This window comes from Lepisma saccharinum, chromosome 20 (assembly GCF_977018435.1).
Source record: "Lepisma saccharinum chromosome 20, izLepSacc3.1, whole genome shotgun sequence".
NCBI lineage: Eukaryota > Metazoa > Arthropoda > Insecta > Zygentoma > Lepismatidae > Lepisma > Lepisma saccharinum.
The window spans coordinates 10848613-10864349 of record NC_139248.1 but is presented as its reverse complement, the minus strand read 5'-3'; the positions used below and the strand labels follow the sequence as shown (position 1 = coordinate 10864349).

At 40.3% G+C, this 15737-nt stretch overlaps 1 protein-coding gene across 1 annotated transcript in view; it reads right to left on the bottom strand.

Annotated features, from left to right (window-relative positions):
• The window catches only part of LOC146003812 (suppressor of lurcher protein 1-like), a 475712-nt gene that overhangs the window by 290213 nt on the left and 169762 nt on the right, over positions 1 to 15737 (bottom strand). Inside the window, exon 4 of the mRNA XM_083142232.1 lies at positions 438 to 507. Within this exon, the coding sequence (XP_082998358.1) occupies positions 438 to 507 (70 nt within the window). The remainder of the gene's footprint in view (positions 1 to 437; positions 508 to 15737) is intronic.

Genomic DNA, 15737 nt, shown 5'->3' with positions numbered 1-15737 from the left:
TAACTTGTTTTAATTTTTGAAGAATGTTACAACTTTTGTATATTTGTAGAAGTCAATAAATGAGGCAATATTGAAAAACAAATTCACAACACTACATTTTTAGCATATTAAAGTCTCGAGGAAGAACATCAACCGATACGATGTTACGCACGGCAGTTAATTTACCTGCATCCTACATATTGATTATGAGGAAGGACTGGGTCGTTCTCCCTTACTCCATAATGACACACATTAAAGGGAAGGTAATAAAGGAAAAGGATAAAGGCAAACTACAAAAGACGGAATCATGCAATAAAAGTTTGACCACATTGAAATTTGTTTACACTGCTCCAGAATGATGGCTGAGGCTACTGATGACATGGTGAGTATCCAGTGAGCGAAGCCACTGGTTTAGCTAATGATGTATTGGCATAAGATAAAGCAGGTTGAGTACTCACCTGGGTTGACGGTCTCCGCAAACGAAACCAACATCAACTCTAGTAGCAGTGATATGCACGCTATGGGCATCTGAAAGAAGAAACAGGTTGAGAACATCTGCAGGCTTCTCTTCATGAACAGATTAATTTGTGAACACTTATGCTAATCTAACAGAATGTTAAGAATATCTGCTAGTTCTTAAGAGGTTTACATGGAAACTCAAATCCAGCAAACAATGCAGAACAATTACACTCTTATCATTGTAATCTCCGTAGCAACGAAAACAATTCTCTGGACAAGTAGTGACTCGAGAGGGTTCGACCAATGAAGGCGTGAGAGGGAAAGTGAGTGCATGGAGGGGGGAGAGTGACTGTAGTTACCATCCTTCCCAGCAGCGTGTACTGCTTTGCTCCGCCCACTAGCTTTTTGCCCTTCTGTATACCTTCTCCCAACTATCTCTGGAGCAAGGCCGCGCATAGCGACAGGAAAAGGTTGAGGGATCGATTGGACAGAGCACTTACTTTCTCTCTAGAGATACCTTGGACAGAGTGTAGAGTTACGAGGTGTGGCTAGAAAAAAAAACGGATTGATGTTGCTGTCGACAAACGGCAAGCGCGTCAAGGTCAAGCGGTGCATCAGTGTATGACGTGATATCCTGTCTATCGACTGTGTGATTTCCCAGGGTGCGCGGCGATCAGTTCCGCTGTAGCTTGTGGACAAAGTGAACCGTACATCTGTGCTCCGTAGGAAAAATGTTAAGTGTGAAAGTGGAACAGAATATCAATTTGAAGTCTGAAACTCGGAAAATCCGCCACAGAAACTTATGGTTTGTTGAAGGAAGTGTACGGAGATGAGTGTTTATCACGCACGCAAGTGTTCGAGTGGTTTCAAACGTTTAAAGAGGGACGAGAAGAGATCGCGGACGACTTGCGTCCTGGACGGCCTTGCACGTCTAACACGGAATCAAACATTGAAAATGTCCGTGAATTGATTCGAAATGATCGTCGCTTCAGTATTCGAGCTATTGCAAAACAACCAACATTATTACATTACGGTGCTGACGACCCTTCGTGAGCGAGTAAGAAGACGACGACCTGATTTGTGGAAAAGCAAGTCATGGATTCTTCATCAGGACAATGCTCCTGCCCACACGGCATTGTCAGTCAAGGTTTTTTAGCCAAGCATGTGATCGCAGTGTTAGAACATCCACCCTATTCGCCGGATATCACTCCGTGCGACTTTTTTTTATTCCCAAAGGCCAAATCAGCAGTGAAAGGAACCAGATTTACGACCGTAGAATCTGTGAAAACAAAAGCGACGGAGGGCCTGAACATGGCTTCAGAAAATGATTTCCAGCACTGCTACCAGCAATGGAAGATTCGTATGGAGCGGTGTATCGATAGTTCAGGGGAGTACTTTGAAGAGGATAATGTGCGTATTGTACAGTCACGGACACTGCTGGATTGTAATGATTCCATTGAAAGTCAACGCATTCATTACAACCCAAAACTGTCCGTGACTGTACAAAATAAGCAATAAAACATCTTGTAGCAACAGTCCGTTTTTTTTCTAGCCATAGCGCGTATGTTCGCCTTTGCTCCACGAACTCTTGGGAGAGAGTGCAGTCTGTTGAAGGTACCGTAGTGTGTCCATTACTTTCAAAGATATACAGGGTGTTTTAAGAGAAACCTGCCATATTCCGGAAGGCTATAGTATTGATTCTAGGCAAAACAATATGGACATTGGTCTGATTCGCAACAGTTACCGACATTAATGTATGTAAATCAATGCCATTACAGTATTCGTACACGTACATCATGTGCGCCTACTCTGCTCACGTGAAGATGTGGGGTATTTGTACGATCACTGGCAAGTCACTGACATTAACAGTCAACTACCCCTCCGCACAGTCTACCCGTTCTGAGCAACTGCTCCAGAACTGCCAGACGTCACCAAAGGCTTCGTAATCAAGGGGTCCTGGGTTCAATACCCGGTGGAGACACATAGTGGTTCGGATTGCAGTTCAAACTGTAGGTAGAGTCCCAATTAGTCTTACTGTGCACACAAAGTGAACTAGAAACACAAATTCAAACTGATTCAATAAAACGTCATTGAAACTCAAGAATGGACACGTGTAGAGCGACAGTGAAATGTGAGCTGTTATTGTTGGAACGATTTCAAATTTTTTCCAATTTTATTTTTTATACAGGGTCATCGAGAATAATTGCCGGGATTTTAAACTGTTATTATAAAAGAAATATTTAATGGATATACACGTGTGGCATCTTAAAATGTTTAGAAAAGTTTAGTTTCCTATGACTGTGAGGCTTAAAACAGCGCATGCGCTGGAGCGGGGCTGCGCTGCTACTCTGTTCACTTTGCTTCAGTGTGAGTTGGCGCATGACAGGATGTGGACCGTTCAACAGAAGGCTGAGTTTGTGTTGTGGTATGCCGAACTGAAATCAGTTGTCGCAGTGCAACGTGGACGGTGCGCTCATGCTAATATTCTAATTTATTGGAAGGTGACCCAGAGGAGTCGAATCGTTTATTTAATATCGCGCCGACCAACGCACAAAATAATGAGTCTGAAGTTAATGAAACCTTGTTCGTCTCACTTCAGTCCCGTACAAGGGATCCGGAAGTCCCCCAAGTTTATCTGCCCAATTAATTCTACGTTAACTATTTGGTTTCTTGGGTATACATAGATAACAAATTTAAAGTTTTTGGTAATTTATTATCAACGGACTACGCAACTGAGATTGCCCGTAATCAATTCAATCAAATACAACATTCATATAACAGTCACTAAATATTCAGACGACGTGCGTCAAAAAACAACAACAGCGATTTAAATCGTGTAACGAATTACCAGAAACAATGTTCTTACAGCCTCAATAATTTCATTACAGTCCACGGACATTTAAGTCCAAATTCATACTAAAACAGACTATCCAAAAAATATCATTAAAGGACCGCAAATTTGAACCCTGACCAATATTTACTTAATAGATCCTTTTGGTTTGATGCTCCCAAATTTGTCCTATAACGATTCGTTGCGCGTGGCTTATTTTCGTTTGAGAACATGCGACCAACTTTTCCACAAGGATATTATCAACTTTGACGTATTCCAATAAGCCCGATAAAGGTACTACTAGATGGGACTCGGGGTCTTTCGGACGACAGATACCAATTTTATCACTCTTCTAATTCAGTTTTTTACTCGCCGAAGAAATCAATTTGCACTTAACGTTCCAAGGGTAACACTAAGGCGATTCGCGCACTGAATAAGTACAATTGAAATCACAGTACACTTTTACGTACCTTGCGTTCTTAGTTCGACGTCAAACCACATGTCATCGGCTCCATGCATTCTCGTTCACAGCACTCTGCAGTAGAATCTCTCCTATTCTCGTCTTTACCATATTGGAATCGTCTGGGGACGCCGCGTAACCTCTTCAGTCATGGTTACCTTGCTTGACTCTACGTCTAGTGGAACCTGGCCAATCACCTTCCAATTTGACCGTTGCGGCTGCTATCCAATGGTGAAGAGTAATCTCTTCCGTTTTGGTTACCTTTGCTTGACTCGTAGACTCTGCTTCACCAGGCGTCACATGCGTGACCAATCAGGGATGGGTGTTCTCGCAGTTCTTCCAAGACCGTCTCTGTCTTGCAAACGATCTATGTCAACGTTGCACGTGCCTTGCAGGAAAGTTCCATTTGTTCAGTAAATCAAACACGTAATCACGCAACGTAACCACAATCCCCGTTGTAAAAGTTCACCATATCTCACTTTGCAACTTGTCTTCTCACGTAGGTATGGTAAGCGAATAATTCAATTTTCAAAACTTGCCCCCAGGGAATATCCCCCCCATCGACGAATCGAAACTGCAAAGAGCTTATGCAAAAAAATAAACGCAGGGCAAGTCTGTATTCGTTCTCTCAGAACAACCAAGGCGTGCAGAGAGCGCCACACTGCCCTCTATCGGAACGTCCGGCAAATTACGTCATCGTTAAAATAAACAGACGCACAGCGTAACAGCGTTTCAATGCTGGAACGAAGTTGTGCGGTTTTATGTTGCGTAATACGTTCGATCGCTCCAATGCGATCACGCAACTAAGAAAAACGTCACAAACGTAAGTTGCGACGTTTGCATACACGAGAAAACCCTCCAGATAACAAAGCTTTGAATCGGTGGCTGAAACAGTTCAGAGAAACTGGTAGTGTTGAGAAAGGAAAATCTTCTGGCCGACCAAGAACATCGGAGGAAGATGTGGAACGCATAAGGCAATCCTGCATTAGAAGCCCCAAAAAAAATCAATTTCTCGTAGAAATTTAGCATTAGGCATTCCAAAAACTACCATTCAAAATGTTCTGCACAAATGCTTAAGGCTCCGCGGTTGCAAAATTCAGCTGCTGGCATACAGCGCGTTTGATTTAGTGAGGAAGCAACATTTCATGTGGATGGATGCCTTAATTGACATAACTGTCGCATTTGAGGTTCACAGCCACCGAAGGAGATTCATGAGTACGTTCGCGGGTCACCTAAGGTGAATGTCTGGTGCGGACTACCGTACGATCGCGTTGCTGGTTCCTTCGTCTTCACTGAAAACACCATTACCGGACATGTGTACCCTGACATGCTTCAACAGTACGTGTTTCCACAACTTGATGACTGGGAACAACAGACGGGGAGTAGGTTACTTTCATGCAGGACGGAGCTGCTCCTCATTTCAGTCGCATTGTTCGTGATGTGTTAAATGAGAGGTTCCCAAATGCCTGGATTGGAAGGGGTGGGCCAATGCCCTGGCCACCTCGAAGCCCAGACGTAACACCACTAGACTTTTTATCTGTGGGGATACGTTAAAAACATTGTGTACGCCAAGAAGATAAGGAACATCCAGGACCTTAAAGAGAGGGTCGCTGTAGCAATTGCAACTGTAACTCTGGACATGATTCAGAAGACGTGACAGAAGACTAAATACCGTCTAGACATCAGAGTTACAAATGGTGCCCATATTGAAGTGTACTAAGGTAAGTCTAAAACTTTGAACTTTTCTGAACATTTTAAGATGCCACACGTGTATATCCATTAAATACTTCTTTTATAATAACAGTTTAAAATACCAGCAATCATTCTCGATGACCCTGTATTTTTAACGGTTAGTCAGTAAATAGTTTGCTGTGGAATGATGGTTATCTGCTTGTGCAGTCTTATCGAAATTTACACTTACATAAATTTAATTGCACGGACATTGAAATCAAGTGAGAAAAAGTGATTGAAAGCTCTACAAATGTGGCTATGGAGACGAATGGAACGGGTGAAATAGACAGAAAAAGTGAGAAATGTAGTTGGGGAAAAGAGATCAATGCTGGACATAATCACGAAGAGAAAAATAAATTTGTTGGTTAATTGGATGAGAACAAAATGTATCCTAAGGGATGATAATGAAGGGATGGTCAGTGGGAAATAGATTTGATGTTTTGCAGGATTTAAATGATGATGAAAATATAAATGAAACAGACGTAAATAAGAATTGGGAGCACATACGTAATGCAATAGAATCAGCAGCTAAAGAAAGTATAGGATACCATAAACCGAGAAAAAGTAAGCCATGGTTTGATAATGAATGTCATAATCTAATAGAAATAAGAAATCAGGCTAGACTTAGGTGGTTAAATAACTCTGATGATACAAATCTAAACAATTATAATAGAATAAAGCGAGAAGTTAACCGCACGTTTAGAAGTAAAAAAAGAGATTACTTGAAAAGCAAAATTAACGAAATTGAAACAAACAGCAAAAATAAAAATATCAGAGATTTATATAAAGGTGTAAATGAGTTTAGAAAGGGGTGGCAACCTAAAGTAAACTTGATAAAAGATAAAGACGGTGATTTTCTAGCTGACCCAAGTGATATTCTAAATAGATGGAAGAACTACTTTAATGACCTTTTAAATGTCCATGTAGGAGATAAATCAGAAGTGAATGAAGTACACACAGCAGAACCTTCAGTTCCAGAACCTAACTTGACTGAAGTTAAAGATGCTATTAAAAGGCTAAAGAATAACAAAGCACCTGGCATTGATTTAATACCAGCTGAGTTAATTAAATATGGTGGAAATTCATTAATATGTCAAATTCATAAATTAATTTGTTTAATATGGAATAAAGAAGAAATCCCTCAACAGTGGAAAGAATCCATAATTGTTCCTGTGTTTAAAAAAGGTGATAAAATGAACTGCAATAATTACCGTGGAATTTCTCTACTCTCAACAACATATAAAATATTATCTAACATTATTTTAACAAGACTAACCCCATATGCTAATGAAATTATAGGTGATTATCAATGTGGATTTAAACGTAACAGATCAACTACAGATCAAATTTTTCACATCAGACAGACACTTGAAAAAAAAGTGGGAATATAATCAAAATGTCCATCAGCTATTCATTGATTTTAAAAAAGCATATGATTCAGTCAAAAGAGATAAACTATATAATATATTAGTAGAGTTTGGAATACCTAAGAAGCTTGTTAGTATGATAAAAGTATACAACAGTGAAACAGAAAGTAAAATTCGTGTGGGTATTAACATGTCTGACAAATTTACAATTCATGATGGGTTAAAACAAGGAGATGCATTATCTCCATTGCTCTTTAATTTTGCCTTAGAATATGCTGTTAGGAAGGTAAAAGAAACTAAAGAAGGACTAAAATTAAATGGTGTGACTCAGTTGTTAGCATATGCAGATGATGTAGACTTACTGGGGGATGATGTGAATACAATTAAGAATAATGCTAAAATATTTTTCAAAACTGCTAAAGAGATAGGTTTGGAAGTTAACAAAGAGAAAACTAAATATATGCTTACAGGCCGAAACCAAGTGTTAGGTAATAATCAAAATCTAATTATTGATAACAACTCGTTTGAACCAGTTTCCAAATTCAAATACTTAGGAGTAATATTAACAAATGAAAATTATATTAAAGAGGAAATAAAAAGTAGGCTTTATTCAGGAAATGCATGTTACTTCTCTCTTCATAAACTTTTGTCTTCTCGTTTAATATCTAAGAAACTAAAAGTTAAAATATACAAAACAGTAATTTTGCCTAAGTATTATATGGATGTGAAACTTGGTCCCTTACATTGAAAGAGGAACATAAATTGAGAGTATTTGAAAATAAGATCCTTAGGAAAATCTTTGGACCTAAAAGGGATGAGGAGACAGGTGAGTGGAGAAGGTTACATAATTTAGAACTACATAATTTGTATTCGTGTCCAGATATTATTAGAATAATTAAATCAAGAAGACTTAGGTGGGCAGGCCATGTGGCACGAATGGGAGAGGAAAGAGGAGTTTACAGGATTCTTGTTGGGAAACCTGATGGTAAGAGACCTGTAGGAAGGCCAAGAAGAAGATGGAGGGACAACGTTGAGATGGACCTAAAGGAAATCGGTAGGGATGGAAAAGAGTATATAGATCTTGCTCAAGATAGGGAAACATGGAAGGCCTTTGTTGCTGCAGCCATGAACCTTCGGGTTTAAGAAGGCTAGAGAGTTAGTTAGTTAGTTAGTGGTCAGTGGGAAGACACTCCAGGGTAGAAGAAGATACCAAATGATTGAAGACGTCAAAATAAATTGACCCTACGCTGGTACAAAGCGAAGGGTTTAAGATCGAACAGCGTGGAGGTTGCAAGGAAAGACCTGCCCTGGGCTGAAAACAATGAATGAATGAATCATAGGAAGGTGATCAGACCCTGAATCAGAGGAAGGTGATCAGAAGGTATTAGTGTGTGCAGTTTTTTTTTTTAAAAAAAAGGACGCCAAAATGTACATTTTCCGTGACAATGACGTATCCGCATTGAATTACTGTAACAATACACCTTCTCTACTATTACTATAAACTGTAGCATAGAAACGTTAATTCCTTCACATCTGACTTACAGCAAAGTTTATATTCGAGGTTTGCACAGTTCTGTCGGAGTCTAAGAAGCGATTGATGTACCGACTTCAGTCGCTCTGCGCGCTGGTAGGTAGAAACCGACGGATGGTCTGTTGTGAAAACACATTTAGCTATACCCTGTACCAGCTAAGTGTAGAGCACACGAACGAAAACAAGTCTCTGCGCAAGTAGTGACGCGAGACGGCTCCACCAATGAACAGTGAGAGGAATGGGATTGCGTAATATGCGAATGGAGTTACCCGCTTTCCCTGCTTGCGCACTGGATTACCCTCCTTTGCCACTATGCGCGACCCTGCTCCACAGTTAGCTTGGACAGGGTATAACATGTAGTGCTTTGCAGTAATGTTACCTTCTAACATTCGTGAACATTTTTCCTTTATATAAAAACAGTCAACACTTGGAACATTTACATTACATTTTCCTTAAGGAAAATATTAAAAATTTCCATTTTTGTGGTTTTAAAAATATGGTCACCTTATATCAGAGGTAAGTGTCTGACATTAAAAGAAGAACATAAATTAAGAGTATTTGAAAATAAGATCCTCAGGAAAATATTTGGACCTAAAAGGGATGAGGAGACAGGTGAGTGGAGAAGTTTACTTGATTTAGAACTACATAATTTGTATTCATGTCCAGATATTATTAGAATGATTAAATCAAGAAGACTTAGGTGGGCAGGCCATGTGGCACGAATGGGATAGGAAAGAAGAGTTTAAAGGATTCTTGTTGGGAAACCTGATGGTAAGAGACCTGTAGGAAGGCTAAGACGAAGATGTAGTGATAACGTTGAGATACCTAAAGGAAATCGGTAAGGATGGAAACGATTGGATTGATCTTGCTCAGGATAGAACAGATGGAAGGCTTGTATTGCTGCAGCCATAAACCTTCGGGTTTAAGAAGGCTACAGAATTCGTTATGTCAGAAGTAAGGGACAATTTTAAAATATTAGTAATGTTTTATTAGTATTGCAATGTGGTGCCTACGACACTCCCCCCGTGAAGTTTGATATCCCCCCGGGAGGAAAGTGGCTGGATTCAACACTGCTGACGATACACAGAGGCACGAATATGAGAGGGGCTGGTGAATCTCGCCCCCCCTCCTTTCCAGAACTGGAGCCAATTAGCTAAATAAATTAGTCGGCGAGCCTAGACGACGAGGGGTAACACAAGATCAACATCCATCGCATCTGTATTCGTCTCCGGAGATAAGATGAGAGGGAGGAGGGGATGGCAATGTTGATGCAACCTCCCTTCGACCTATAAAGCAAGATCTCCCGTGTTAATTACGCTTTCATGTCTGTCGCCTCCGTTGGGGAGATACCCTTATCTCCGGTCGTGTCACAGATGCTCGCATCGGATCCATTATGAGGGCGTCGAGAGCATGGCCAAGGGACGGTGGGAAATATTGATTTATGGCTAATACTGGTAGGGAAATTTGATGTGTTCTCCCGACATATCCATTACCACGAGTTCGGTTCATTGATTGGTTTGGGTTTATTTGACTTCGCTTTTCTCCCACTTTTGGCTAATCGCGACGATGAGGATGAATGATGAAATTGATGAAGGGACAAACACAAAGAACGCCCAGGCCAGGATTCGTACCCGGGACTCCTGGCGACGCAGTCCCAACGAGTGTCTTTACGAGTGTCCCTTCAAAGCTCATCCGCATCGCGATTAACCAAACGTTGCACAAATGCGAAGTAATGTAATCAAATCAATCAATCAGAACTTTCAATGACCATGGTGGTATACAAAACGTTCTACAAACACCTTGAGATAAAGGTTCTTAATCCACAAATGTACACACACACACTGTCCGGGGAATCTCTAGTGCAAGCGAACAAGAAGTCTCTGCGCAAGTAGTGACTCCAGAGGGCTAGGACAATGAACGCGTGAGAGGGGAAGTGAGTGCATGAAGGGGAAATCGCTTACAGCTCAGCCCACTCGCTTTTCCCCTTTCTCTACAGTTATGCGCGGCCTTGCTGCACAGATACCCAAGACACAGTGTAATCGGGACTGAACCTACAGTATAAAGTTGGATCGTAACCACTCCGGGGATCGAACCTTGGACCCCTTGACAGGGCATGTTACCATTACACAATCACGAATGACCTGACTAAATGTAGATATCATGTCAAAGAGAAGGGTTACGAACAACAACCAAGGAAACTTTAAATTCTCATAGTGGTCAATAGCTTTACAAAACGGTCTACAACTCCTAAGATAGATTATTTTATCCGCAACTGTATCTACTGACAAAATTCATGTGCAAACTCTATGAAGACACCTATTGACATCAGAAAACCTAAGCAAATGTTAAGCCTTGTCAACAGACCACAACCAGCTCCTACGACTTTACCCATTGAGGAACCATGGAGTCAGAGTTATTGAAGCCATTCCTTCACAACACTGCGTCAGGAGGCTATGACCCTTAGCGCGTTCGCAATGGCTGCAGCCCCTCCTCCCCACGGAGCTACGCTGCTCAACGACCTCCGTAACTTCTTGCCTAATCCCGCGATGTGTCATCTTTATTTCCTTTCCCGGTCTTCCCCATTCTTTGTTTGGCTCCTTTTCTCCTGCTTCCACTTGATATAGGACTCCTCTCTGCGGGCGGGTGCGCTGTATTCTTTCGGGAGCATCCCTAAGCCAAGTATCATGTATCTTGTAAAGGAAGGCCGCTTACTTTTCATGAGGATAAAGAACGGCCGTGGCTATTGTGTTTTGCTGAATACTGGTAGAACAGAGGAACCATCCTTGATGCTGCTTTTGGTGTGAGATGGCTCAGGAATGATATTTGCCGCAGTCACACATGATGTACATGTATGCCAGAGCTCCCAGTCTCTTTACGAATGATAATTATTGCTGCGGGATTTATCCCCTTTTGTTCCTCTTCTTACGACGCCGAAGCGGCGATAGACTTACATGGGAGTAGAGGGTAAAATCGGACATAGAGGGCAATGCCGGACACTTATACCTAATACTAAGTATACGGAAGAGACGTGTTCCAATTAAGAGAATAAAGACTTAAAATAATGTATTGTATTTAAATGACTGAAGAATAGTGTCCAATATTGCCCCACAGGATGTCCGGTATTACCCTCTACTCCCGAATGAAAATCCTCCGTCACGCTTGTGACCTAGACCATTAAATCACTACTCAAAGGCAAATTATGGCATAGTTTATGTTCAAGTATATCGGGTGATCCGTTTGAGATGTCAGAAAAGTAAACCTTTGTGACAATAGGTTAATACGTATCTCTGAGCAGTTTGTTGTAATATATGCAGAAAGGATGTAAGTTTTGAGTGAGTGCAGGTTTACAGACTTCAGCCGCGTGGCGCTAGCGTTCATGGTAGATACAGATAGTGGTCACGCCACAACAGCGTATAATGTCTCGTACAGGATGTGCAATTTTAGTGTTATATTCACACTAGTACAGCCACATGACTGAAGTCTGTTAAACCTGCACTCACTCAAAACTTACATCCTTTCTGCATACATTCCAACAAACTGCTCAGAGATACGTACATTAACCTATTGTACACAACGGTTTACTTTTCTGACATCTCAAACGGATCACCTGGTAGCCAAGGTATCTCCATTTATGGTGGAGGCACATTGTACAGTGGTTCGGATCCCAATTTAAAAGCTGTAGTACACTCCCTGTTCTCCTACAGGAGCATAAACAAGCAAGCTTACATTGCTTGCGGAGAGGATGTTAGAAGCATGTCATTTTGTGTAGTGTGTCAAGTTCGAATCCCGGTTAGATTTAAATGTCCATTTCATCAATTCAGCGTTTATCCCCTCACGGCAAGATTAACGCAAAAAAATTGGAAAGTGTTGCATAAAACAGCAAACTTATATCACAATTTAATTGAAATATCCATTAAAATATTTCCCCATTTTCTTCAAATGTTTAATTTATTGCATTGTTTTGACCAATTGATTTTTAATTGCCACATTTGGCTATCGCAAATATGGGGATTGAGTGATGATATAATGAAGTTGATGAAGGGACACACACAAAGAACACCCACGCCGAGGCGAGGATTCTACTCCGGGACCCCTGTGTTAACCTCTGCGCCACTGAGGCTGGCTTGTTTTAATCAGTGTCTCCAATACAACTTTGGATATATTGTAATACGAGGGCTGCTAGAAAAGTTTCTGCAATCAATATGAAAAAAAAAAGACATGTGAAATTCTGGAAACGGCTTTATTGTTTTTCAAAGTATTCTCCCTTAAGATCGACACACTTTGCATACGCTCAAACCAATTTTGAGAGCATGTTTTCCACTCTGAAGCTGATACCTCAGAAACCGCTGTTCGGAATGCGTCAACAGCTGCTTCAGGCGACACAAATCTTTCACCACGTATCTTAATTTTCATGTGTGGGAACAAAAAGAAGTCATTAGGTGATAAATCAGGTGAGTACGGACAATGAGTCATTAATTCGACATTTTTACTGGACAAAAATCGACAGATTGGTGTGCTAAGTGGGAACTGGTATTGTCGTGGTGAAGAATAATGCGACGATTTGGGTTTGTTTTACGCAATTCATTGACGACCTCTGGCAAACAAATTGTTGTATACAGCTCAGCATTTACAGTGCTTTGATCTTCTAAAGCTATTGTTGCTACATGTCCGGTATAACCGAAAAAACAAGCCATCATTTGCTTGGCAGCACTCCTCGAACACACAACTTTTGTTGGTTTCGGCTCACTTTGAAACACCCAAACAGTGGATTGCTGTTTAGTTTTGGGTTCGTATGAATAGAACCACGTTTCATCCCCTGCAACGATGTAGTACACCAAATTTGACTTGCCTCGGTTGATTTTTTTCAGCATTTCTTTACAACAATTTACAAGAGACTGTTTTTGAGCTTCGGTCAAGTCGTGTGGGATCCAACGGCTTGAAAGTTTCCGTACGTTCAGATGACCATGCAAAATCGTATGTATTGCTTTCATGTCAATGTTAAGGATGCCTGATTCTCCCGGTATGTCACATGCCGATCTCTCTCAATCATTTCACGCACAGCATCAACATTGCCGGCAACAACAGACGTGGATGGACGACCTTCACGAAATTTATCACTGAGAAATGTGCGACCACGCTGAAATTCGTAAAACCAATTGTACACAGTCCTATTGGATAGTGCTTCATCCCCAATAATGAAGTCGCTCGATGCATTCTTTCGGTGTTAAACTACATTTGAAATCATAAAAAATCATTGCCCGAAAGTGTTCACGAGAAATTTCCATTTCTCACACGAAATTACTACTTCAAACTGGTATGAAAAATTAATTAATAGGCTTAAGCAAACAATAAAAGATAATTTAAACATAAAAAAGGCCTATTCATCAGATTTGTATAATAGCGGAACACTAGCGTCATTGTTGGTGATAGTTTGCAGAACTTTTCCAGCAGTCCTCCTAGAAAGTTTTATTCAGATATCAGTTAAACAATTTGAAAAACATTAATGTCTATTATGAGATATGAAAACAATCTCATTTACGCGAAGAGAAATTAGTTTATTTGTACAATGTTAGTTTTGAAAATGATTATGTTTAATACTCGTAGTTTTCTTAATGTTAGTGACAATGGTTTTAAAATAAAGCACCGGATATGTAGTAAATCCACAGCTCTGTCGTGGGTTCTATTCCCATTAGGAGAAGACGATAGAAGAAGTGCTCTGTCGAAACGCAGTTTAAAGCACTGGACCACGGATAATGTCCAATTAACATTGCATGCTAATGTGTATGGTTACAAGTCTCTTGATTATGATCTAAATAATATCATACTTTCAATGTCAGAAGGTGAATGAATGAAACGGTAGAAGTTATTAGCAAAATGTACATTTGCTTTATGCTCATGAATTCAAAATGCACATTCACATAATGAAAATTTTCAGTCACGTCTCTTTAATTTCACACGCCTATTTGTCAATTTCCTCTCCCCACGCTGTAAGGAAAGGAAGCACGGGAAAAGTAAATGAAGCAATTGGCCGGGGATAGACTGTAACGTTAAAAACCCGAAATCTTGGACATAAATATGGATGACGCAATAAAACACCGCTGGCGATAACATCTTCGGATGAAGAAAGCTCGCCGGGAAACGAAGGCCGGAGCAACTTTCCGCTGGAAAGGACCGAAACTCTTGGGAAGAGATTCTCGTGCGGGGTTAATGTCTCGGAACTAAAAGAAAACAATCACATTAATGCAGGCGATATCTTAATGGGTGCAGCTTAGCGCAGTCCTCCAGGCTATTTAAGGCTTCCGATGCGAAAAGTTCACCGCCTGACTACGGGCTGGATGCTGACGACGCCAAAAACAACTTTTGCACAGAGGGAGCCGAGGCCAAACCTGCGCCAAATAAGGTTCGCGTGGAATAGCTTAAGTCTAGAACGGACAAACTTTGTTCCTATAGACCAAGATGAAGTTGCATTGGCGCTGGTGTTCAGCTTATAAAATATTATTACGAGGGTCGATCAGAAAGTCGTGCAAGCAGTGTATTTGCAACCAAGAGAGCAAGTTGGTTAGACATGCGCAGTGAAATTGTGCAGTGATCGTGAAGTCATAGCGCTGCGCAGTTGTGTCAGTTAGGAGCTAATATGGACGTAAATTAAGATTGGATATTATGGTAAACAGAATTGTAGGAAATAAAACAACTTGTTTTGTGGTTTGGTTTGAGTTGCTGTTTTCAGTTCACTTTATGCACAGTAAGGCTAATCGGGACTGGACCTACAGTTTAAAGTTGGATGCGAACCACTATGTGCCTCCACTTGGAATCGAACCACGGCATAGAGTAGCCAACCTGAGAGTATTCTGTTGTGTTACAATGACTTTATATTACCCCCCCCCCTTTGTTAGATAATTGCGTTCTTTGTGTGTTTTGATTGGAGTTTTGTAATTTAGCGTCGCGTTTCTGCCACTTTCGTTGAATCGCGATGATGATGGAATTTGTGAGTATCTCTTCATCAATTTCATCATATCACAGCTCATCTTCACGATTAGCCAAAAGTGGCAGAAAAACGAATGATAACATCATTAAGCCTTGTTCCCATGATAACCAAAAACTCAATATGCTGACCAAGGTAGAATTTATTTTATTTTAAAACAAAATAAACGTTACGTTTCAACCTGCTAGCAAGGTCTTCTTCAGACTCTGTACCAAGTACAAATGATATAAGGTACAAAACAGGAAGATATATATATATATATATATATACATATATACATACATACATAAAAATATATTAAAATATTTATTTTATATATATATATATATATATATATATATATATATATATATATATATATATATATATATATACACAGTATATACACACTTTATCAC